This window comes from Drosophila navojoa, chromosome 3 (genome assembly GCF_054131105.1).
Source record: "Drosophila navojoa isolate 15081-1374.11 chromosome 3, UAZ_NAV_1.0, whole genome shotgun sequence".
Taxonomy (NCBI): Eukaryota; Metazoa; Arthropoda; class Insecta; order Diptera; family Drosophilidae; genus Drosophila; species Drosophila navojoa.
The window spans coordinates 12,927,161-12,936,448 of record NC_142891.1 but is presented as its reverse complement, the minus strand read 5'-3'; the positions used below and the strand labels follow the sequence as shown (position 1 = coordinate 12,936,448).

The following is a 9,288-nucleotide window of genomic DNA, read 5'->3' as shown; positions in this document are numbered from 1 at the left end:
TACATTTTTCTAAAGTCAATAACCAAGAATCTATCCCTTTTAATCCACAAGCACATAGACCAAGGTCAATTCATAATTAAAGCAATACAATAATATGCTTCACTTCAAATACATTTTATTTTCGCCAGTTCAATTTTTATTACTTGATTCACAATGTGCCCAAAATTTAAGGCCCGCTCATTAAAATTCCTCTTCGGCCACTTGGCGCGTCTTTTGTTGGTACTTGGACGTTAACTGGGCGACATAATTAGCCCTTATTTGCGCACTTTATGGCCCGCACCATAAAATGGCAATTTAAATTAGAAAGCACAATGGAAAAGAGTTTGTTGGCCATTTGGTAAATGTTGTACAATTTGTTTATAGGCATCGAATGCGGCTCGAGTGAGGCGCCAAATTGGAGGAAGAAGAAGAAGAAGAGAAAGAAGGAGAAGAGGAAGAAGACGATGAGAGACAAAAATAAAAGTCGTAGCTTAGCTGAGCATCAGCTTTAAAGCAAATTGTAGTACGTTGTGGTCCTTAAAGCAGCTTACAATTTGAACGCATTGTGGACAAGCCGCTTAACTTGCATAATCCAAATATCTGGCCAACAACGCACTGCAGGCTCTTGACCCTTTTCCGATCCCAATTTGATTTTTGTTTTTTGTCATTTTTGTAGGTAGTTCCCAAACGGCCATCAAAGTTGAATGCGATTGCGGGCAGCGGTCATCATCGAGGGCAGAGCGTAGAATTGCGTCTTAGGTCATAAAATTTCAATAGCGAGGGGTACGAGTGTGGCCGGCCAGCCCCGATAGAGCTTTTAAATTTCACAGTGTCTAGGGTGCACTGACATTGTCTGCAATGGAGTTGAAACTGGTTGAGCAATAAACCGGTTTAGGCTTTTATGGACCTTTGTTAAAGCTGCGGTCCGAGCCACCCTTAAAGGATACAATTTTTCAATTTCCTACAATAATTCTCAAGTTGTTAAGTCAATGGGAGCGTATATATGTGAAAAGATTTTCTGATCTCAGCACAACCTTGCGCTGTGGCAATATCGCCAACAATGAGGTGATAACCGAGTTGCGATTATTGCTAGTTGAAAACTTTAACCAATAGCTCGCCCTGTGTGAGCCACACTCACACTGAGGCAATTTTTTTGATGACTCGAAAGGGTCGATTATGAAATAAATACACAAAATGTAGAAGTTTAGTCGAGTTGAGAGGGTCGAGTAGTCAAGTTAGGGCATTTCTAGGTGACATTCACTTATCTGGCATCTCATTGTTGTGCATGTATGAAGCAAATGAGAACTAAGACAGTTTTACTTTGAGGAGGCAGCTTAAGAGATAACTTGAACTATATTCCGCTTATATCAAAAAAATTAATATTGATTTCATAAAAATTTACAGGCAGACACAACAACCTCGGTATGAACGAATAAATGTGAAATTAATTATGATTTTCAAATGATTATTTGTTTATATTTATTATATATATTTTTTCTGATTACTTAAGCTCTTTTTCCGGGTTATCTCTATTATTGCTTCGAGAACATTCAATCCATTCTTATCGTTTTGATTAATTTTATTTTTACATGGAATACAAAAATATTATAAATTAATTAAAACAAAATCCAATCCGACTCCCAATATTGACTCCCACTTCAATACACAAATTGCAAATTTACACTTCCTAATAATATTTTATTATATTTTAACAGTTACAAATGCTATTTGTATGAATGTTGCAAGCGTTCAGTGCCCTCTACTCCGATCTATTTTTCGATTTTTTCTTCTTTTTCACACTGGCCGTGCTGGACAAGGGACCCAGAGATGAGTAGCCCGTTGACGTTGAGTCGCGACTCTCGCGATAGGTGCGCAAGGGTTTGCGATTCAGCCAAACACGCAAGAGAAAGTTTAGTTCGCCCTTCAAGGCCACCATGGGCTTTATCTGGAGAGAAGAGAATAATATGAATATACGATATATGTCTCTGATTAGGATTGAGTAATTGTCTTACCCTCTCTTTGAACGCAATGCGATGCACGTGCCACAGAAACTCTCCGATGCCGATGACAAAGGAGATGAACACGCCCACGATGAGTACCACGAACAGACCGCCCACAGCATCCATATCGAACTGGCCATCATCATTGACCGTTCCGCCGGAATCACAGGTCGTTTCATTATTATTGAACCACTTGCTCTTCAGATTATAGAGAACACCGCGCTCGCTCAGCTTCAGTATGCCGACACTAAGATTCGATCGAAAGTGGGCATCTAAAGAGATGATTTAACAATTAAAGATCTGTCATATACTATTTAGATTTTCTTCTCTTACTCAATGGCACCGCAATGCCGTAGTGCTTCTCTCCGAAACTCTCGCCGATCTGTGTGAGCTCACAGTTCCGTTGCACGTAGTACTGCAGATTGGTGGTCTCCATGAGGAAGGCGTAGGTGCCCCGGCTCACCTTCACACGATCCACGCCCTCCTCGTTGTTTTTTGTGAAGGCATCCGGCTTCAGAGACAACATCTTGTTCCATGCCATACGATTTTCGGTATCGTTCGATTCGGAGAAATAAACAGACGTCGCGCCGCCGCGTATCGTCCCAAACTTCACTTTATTCTGATCGATCAGATCGTGCAACGATGCTATGTTTCCCGTCATCTTTGAGGACGTAATGAAGGCAGCCAAACTGGCAATGTAAGTTTGCGAGATGAGCAGCGCAAATATCCACCAGAAGGCAGTCAGCAGGCGCATGGGAAGTCCTCTGTAACGTAGAGGTAAGAAATTATAAATTGATTTAAAGTAAACAAAAGAACAAAATAATTCGAATTAAATAAAAATTAGTAATTAATATAAATAGAAATATGAAAATGACAAGTAATAAAAATATTAAATAAACTAAGTCAAATATAAATATAAAATATATAATATAAAATAAATTAAATTATTAATTAGACTTTTATTAAATTATTGATATAAAATAAAATAAAAATTAAACTAAAAAATATATATTATATAAAAATAAAAAATAAATTAAGAAGTTATATAATATGAAATAAAAATATGGATATAATTATATTAATAAATAGAATAGATCAACCTACCTGGGCAACAGATCACAGCCCTGATTGAGTATGGAGCCCAGCACCAGCCACATGGTGTTGTGTAAATGCCAGATGTTCTCTCGCTCCTGCTCACGCCGCTCGTTTACCACAGGCGCCTCCCATTCGCAGGGATCCATGCGACCGGCCAGTATCAAGGCCATGGCCGTTACCAGCATGGCAACCATCACGTAGAGCCAAACGTCCACGCCGTAGGGATTGAGAAAGCCATAAATATCGGCCTGGGCCGGAGGCTGCTTATAAGACAAAATGCTAATGCCCAGCTGCATAAATGGCACCGTAAAGTCGACCACCGTGCGACGGGCCTGCGTAATGGTCAAATCACAGATGCCAATCTGTGCATTCTGTGCGGATGCGAGAGTCCAGAGTCGAGAGTCGAGAGTGATTAGTGATTAGACATTGATTTAAATATTAATGCTCATTCGAGTGCACACACTCACATTGTCAATTAGCTGCCTGATTATGCCATCCCATTCATCGGTGGCCGCATCGTAGCTGCCGTATTTGTTATCCCTCACCGGCTCGAAAACGAAATCAAATTTGCATTCCCTTGCCAGCTCGTAGATCAAGTCGACCGCATAGCCCTCGAAACGCTCATTGCCCTCATAGTGCACGCCTTCCGGCTCCTTACTTTTGAGATGTGCGCATTTATTTAATATTCAAATCTAGTAATGAGGTCTTCATACGTACCGCCAGCTGAAATAGGGCTTGCCCACTCGAGTGGCCACTGTATATACGACGGGCTTACGCGAGAAATCCTCTTTGTTCTCCAGCCGTCGCTGTTTCATCGCTTGCGTCGAATTCTCTCGGATCTTCTCGTAGTCGACCAGCTGAAAGTCTTTGTTCCAGATGTGCGTCACCCGATCAATGATCGGATTGTATACCTCCAGGTTGAAGTCCTCGCGTTGCCCATCTGCTGTCAACTGCAATCGCTGGGTTTTATAGGGCGGCTTTACTTGCTTCGGTGTTAGCTAAAAAGTTGAAATAAATAAAATTAATAAAATTAATAATAAATATAAATAGTTAAAAAATAAAATATTAAAAAATACCTAAATAGCGAAAAAACTCTTCGTCTCTTACCTCTTTCATCTGCTGCACTACGAGCGGTCCGGGCTGCCAAAAGCCACGCCCACAGCTGAACTGTGGCGTATAGAAACCAGGTTTCTGGCTCAGTTGCAGTACAGCATTGTAGAAGAGAACGACGGCATCATAGACAAGTTGAGAGCTCAACGAGGAGAACTATTAACAAAGGATTAAGCCTTAATAAGATTTTTCTTTTGTTCAAGCCCTCAACTATACTCTGATCATACCCGATTATCGACTTCATTATCAAAAACATCAGTTTCATCATGAACAGGAGGTGGAACGTAAGAACGAATTCGGATGGCTTTGACGGAGACTGAGAATTCACGTGAGTAAAACTGATCGATGCGACTCGTGTGCGTATTCAAGTCGGTGAGAAAGAGATTCTGAAGAATAGTATTTAGAGAATTTAACTAAGTCCTTATATTATCAAACCAATTTACTCACATTAAGAGAGCCCGTCATATTGAAACCGATCGAGGCATTGATCACCTCCACCAATATATCGGGTGGGCAATCGAGTAGCACGAATTTCTCACGCGCATTGCTGATGCGTTTCCAAAGAATGCGATAATCATCGCCACGCTGAAACTCCTGCAGCTTAATGCCGGTCTTATGTAGCTGCTTCCAGGCGAAAATGTGCTGCAATCGTGCGAGATCTAAAATTGAAATCAGAGTTAAAATGAGAGAATGGAAAAAATGAAAATTCATAAATTCAAAAATATCAGCAGAATACATATATAAATTATAGCTTGAGTATTATTTTATATATACTTATTAAATGAGCATAATAAAATAATGTAAAAATAAATGTTAAAATTTGTAGAAAATCGCTTCATTATACTCATTCACGAAGTGAATTAGTATATTGGTTTTGTGCAATGTCCGTCTTGCTGTCCGTCCGTCCGTCCGTCTGTCCGTCTGTCCGTATGAACGCAGTTCATTTCGCCGCTATTGAAGCTAGAGACTTGAAATTTGGAACACATACTCGTGTATAACTCCGATTTATAAAGTGTTAAAATTTTCCCGATCCGCCCACTAGGGGCGTGGCAAATCGGAAAATGCATTTTCCGATATACCAGAAATCATGTTAGTTGAAGAGCTAGAAAGTTGAAATTTGGTATGTAGATCCGCGTTGACCCCCCAAGTCCAAAAAGCTATGGTGGATATATCTACGCCCATTGGGGGCGTGGCAAATCAGATAAAACTGTATCTCCTAAAGTTCTAAAGCTAGAACGTTGAAATTTCGCACGTGAGCTAATGCTATAATTCTATAATGACTGATGAAAAATTTTTATGTCTACGCCTACTAGGGGCGTGGCAAATCGGACCTGAAGATATAGTGATTTTTCAAATTTGGCTATATTCTAGGCACTATTGATGCTACAGACTTGAAATTTGGTATATATACGCGAGTTGACCTCCCAAGTCCAACAAGCTATAGTGGATATATGTCCGTCCAAAGGGGGCGTGGCAAACCGCAAAACTTTATATCTCCGACAGTTTAAGAGCTAGAAGCTTCAAGTTTGGATAGTTAAGTTACTGGTAACGTCCTCTATCGATGCCCTAAAAATAATTGTCACGCCTCTTTGGGGGCGTGGCATATCGAAAAATACCCTGTAATTTTCACATTTTTTGAGCGTAAGCATTCAAATTTCGCATTTACGTAACCGTTAGCTCTTTCTAAGAACTGGCCAAAAATGAGGTGTCTACGGCCACTAGGGGCGTGGCAATCGGCATTTGTATTATCAAATTGCGACATTTATATGCTTGAGCTACCTACATACATATGTATGTATGTATATGTATATACAAATAGGCTTAATAGGCATTGATAACACGGAAGGAAAGATTTTTATAAAATATAAAAATAAAATTTAAATATTTAAAAAATATAAAATAAGCTAAAATAACAAAATTTGCAATTTACAAAAAAGAGTTTTCCGCGGGATGTGAATGAGTATTCCGCAGTCGGTAGCGCCCGACTGCAACGTTCTTACTTGTTTTAATAATAATAATATATAAAAAAAATTAAAAAGACAAAAAAAATGATTATATAATTATTTTTACATATTTTATACAAAAAACATGAAAATTAAAAAAAAAAAATTATATTACTTAAAAAAAAAAAATAGTTAAATAAATAAAACAAAATCTGTCTTGCATATTTGAGTAAATGCATCTTCGAGAAATATTTTGTATTAGTATATTTTATGTAAGCTTATAAAAACTGAATGTACTTACGTGTGTCTCGTTCATAGGCAATCGTGAATGATTTCCAATCGAATTCCTTGCTGCGCAGTATATCCGATAGAGCTGTCGATATGATCAGCTCTGAGGGCGCCACATTGATGGTCAGCTGATGATTGAGACGCTCCCGCGCTGATTGCTGTGGATGCCAGTCGAATTGCAGATGCGGAATGCCCGTCATGTTGCACAGAACCTCGACAATATCTGCAAAACACACACACACGAATACGGATCGAATTGATCTAAAAAATGTATATTTTTGTATAGAATGACTTGGCGAACTAACAAAACACACAATGAAAGTGCCGAGCAAAACAACGCAATGAAACATAAACGAATCGCATTTGGCTGGAAACAGGCCAATAAACCACTCATAGGTGTCCCATTTGTATATACACACATACATACATATATCGGGTAGAGATAGCTGCCAAGACGTGTCGTTTATTTACTGCAAAAATATTTGTTTGGGCCAATTTGATGTGAAACATCAAGAATCATTAACGAGGTTAGTGGCATAAATTGAGTAAATATCAGATCATCTGTCTCTCTCTCTCTCTCTCTCTCTCTGTCTCCCACTCTCTCTCTCTCTCTCTCTCTCTCTCTCTCTCTCTCTCTCTCTCTCTCTCTCTCTCTCTCTCTCTCTCTCTCTCTCTCTCTGTCTCCCATTCTCTCTCTGCTTCGCGCACTGTTTCTATCTACGACACTCCCACTCTCGCTCTCTCCCACTCTCTCCCACTTTCTTTTTATATAAACACATGTGATTTGCCTAATCTCTGAGAACTACGACAAGTAGAGCTACAACAATAGGCAGTCTCTCCTCCTGCCAGACATAGTTTTATGACGTTGCTTATTTGTTTAAAAATAATTTAAACTTTTAGCCACGCTGCCTGAGCACATGAATGGTTAAGTAAGTTGACTTACCGCTGGTTGTCTTTGAACTTGGTCCCAAAATAGCAGCAACACCATTTCCAATCATGTCGCAGGCTATACAAAATCATCGGTACTAGAATATTACAGATATTGTTTATAATAAAACTCACATAAATCCTGCAGCACGATGCTATCATCGATAGTCACATAGTGCTTGATCGCTTCCAACTGCAGTTCGGGCATCAAAGCATTTACTTCCTCCACAGCCGCATCGAAGGCCTCAGCCAAAGCCATTTCGGAATCAAAGAAAATTGCGCCTTTATAATAAATATGAAATACATATAGATATAGTATAGGCAGAAAAATTATTAATATAAAATTGAAATTTTTATAGTTTCCCAAAAATATTTTATGCAAACAACTTTTTGGCTAGTCGAAGTTTATATACAAAGGCAAATCGAAGGTTTTTTAAAGGCTTTATATGTAAATCGATATAGTGAATACTGTAAGGCTAATTCAATTTTATTGTACTACATATAAATAATATATCTAAAGTTATATTCTGCATTATTCTACTATATTGTAGTTTTATAAAACAATCTATGTAAAGTAAATAAGGAGAATCATTCATTTAACTTCGATTTTATCTTTATTTAATTAAGTTCTCTTTAACATAACTACACAAATTCTTAGTTAAATGAAAATGTCCTTATTGAGATTCATCGACTTAATAAATAAATTCTACTAAGTATAGAAATCATCAATACATTTAATTTTTATTGTACATATTTATTATATTTACTTAATAATAATTCTTCTAATTAAAATGAACATCTGATTGATAGAAAATTTTCTAACATTAATTATTATTTAAATATATTTAAAGGAATAGGGTTAATAAGATTATTCTATTAATTTATATTTTCATAAAAACATATATGTACATAAATTGTTTTATTACTTTATTTTTTTTTTTTTTTGCCAAAAATTTACCTATAAATACTGAAGAGAAGAGAGGAACACAAAATAAACAAAATCAGATCAGATCCTATGACTTTTTTGTTATATCTATATACATATATATATTCAATAATTTTTACGATTTCTTTACTTGGATAGAATATAATACTAATTTTAATTTGTTAATATTCTAAATATTATAATTAAGTATTACCTATTTTAATGACCATCACATCGCCATTATCTGCAGCGCTGCCCAAGACGAGGGCGGCCAAAGCCAGGAACTTTAGTAGAAACATATTCATATAGCTAAACTCAAATTAGCATTATCAGCAAATTCACATTATTTATTTGTTTTCTCACTTTTTTTTCTATATGTATTCTTTATATATGTTGATAGTTAACATTTTGACTTTTATATAATGCGATGCACAGAAAATCACTTCACAATTCACTTTATTCACATGCATAAACATAGATACATATGAATATGTATCACTATATATATCTATATAAAATATAAAAACAAAACGAGCGTAAAAAATATTCCATGAAATGACGACAGCACCAAATGGAAGCCAATCGATGCCAACTGGGCTCTGGTCGGGGGCGCTGCTCACGAGGCACTGAGCCAGCTAAAAATTTTAAGAAATCTTTCGAACATAATTTTGTTTTGTTTTTGGAAAACGGCAAACAACGAAATGCGAGTGCTGCTTATTTTAGCAGACGTTTCTTGGCTGGGAAGAGAGAGAGCCATTTGTTTTATGGACAAGTCAACCAAATTGGTGGACCTAGAATGCTTTCTAGGCCACACAGACTATGGCATCAGCTGCTGTCCACTGGAAATGCGACAGCTGAAAAATGAAAATCTAGCGTGTCGATGGCCCACGCACCACGCTGTGTAGGGTGTAGCGGCATCACAATAACAACAACAAGAAGAAAAGAAAAGAAAAACAAAAAATATGGTGGGCAGCAAAAAAGCTATATAGAATTTCTATATATACGGCATGAAGGAACCAGA

General features: G+C 37.4%; 1 protein-coding gene and 1 non-coding gene across 2 annotated transcripts; one reads left to right on the top strand and one right to left on the bottom strand.

Moving 5' to 3' along the window:
• The first annotated feature begins 1,010 nt into the window (after positions 1-1,010).
• LOC115562567 (U4 spliceosomal RNA) lies at positions 1,011-1,150 on the top strand. Its single transcript, XR_003980189.1, has one exon. It is a non-coding gene; the product is annotated as a U4 spliceosomal RNA (small nuclear RNA).
• A 506-nt stretch (positions 1,151-1,656) lies between these two features.
• Positions 1,657-8,882, bottom strand: GluRIIB (Glutamate receptor IIB). The gene is made up of 13 exons (XM_089258563.1): positions 8,482-8,882; positions 7,478-7,624; positions 7,359-7,421; positions 6,429-6,638; positions 4,632-4,843; positions 4,412-4,570; positions 4,182-4,340; positions 3,792-4,072; positions 3,542-3,731; positions 3,084-3,445; positions 2,313-2,743; positions 1,992-2,251; positions 1,657-1,924 (listed from the first exon to the last, which is right to left on the bottom strand). Exons 1-13 carry the CDS (start codon positions 8,570-8,572, stop codon positions 1,739-1,741), a joined length of 2,751 nt encoding a protein of 916 aa, XP_089114689.1. The 5' UTR covers positions 8,573-8,882; the 3' UTR covers positions 1,657-1,738.
• Positions 8,883-9,288: the final 406 nt, after the last annotated feature.

Coding starts and splice junctions, on each gene's coding strand:
- GluRIIB (XM_089258563.1), bottom strand. CDS start 8,572: ATGAATATGTTTCTACTAAAGTTCCTGGCTTTGGCCGCCCTCGTCTTG. Junction 4,571..4,631: donor ATATGACGGGCTCTCTTAAT/GTGAGTAAATTG, acceptor ACTATTCTTCAG/AATCTCTTTCTCACCGACTT. Junction 4,073..4,181: donor TAGTGCAGCAGATGAAAGAG/GTAAGAGACGAA, acceptor TCAACTTTTTAG/CTAACACCGAAGCAAGTAAA.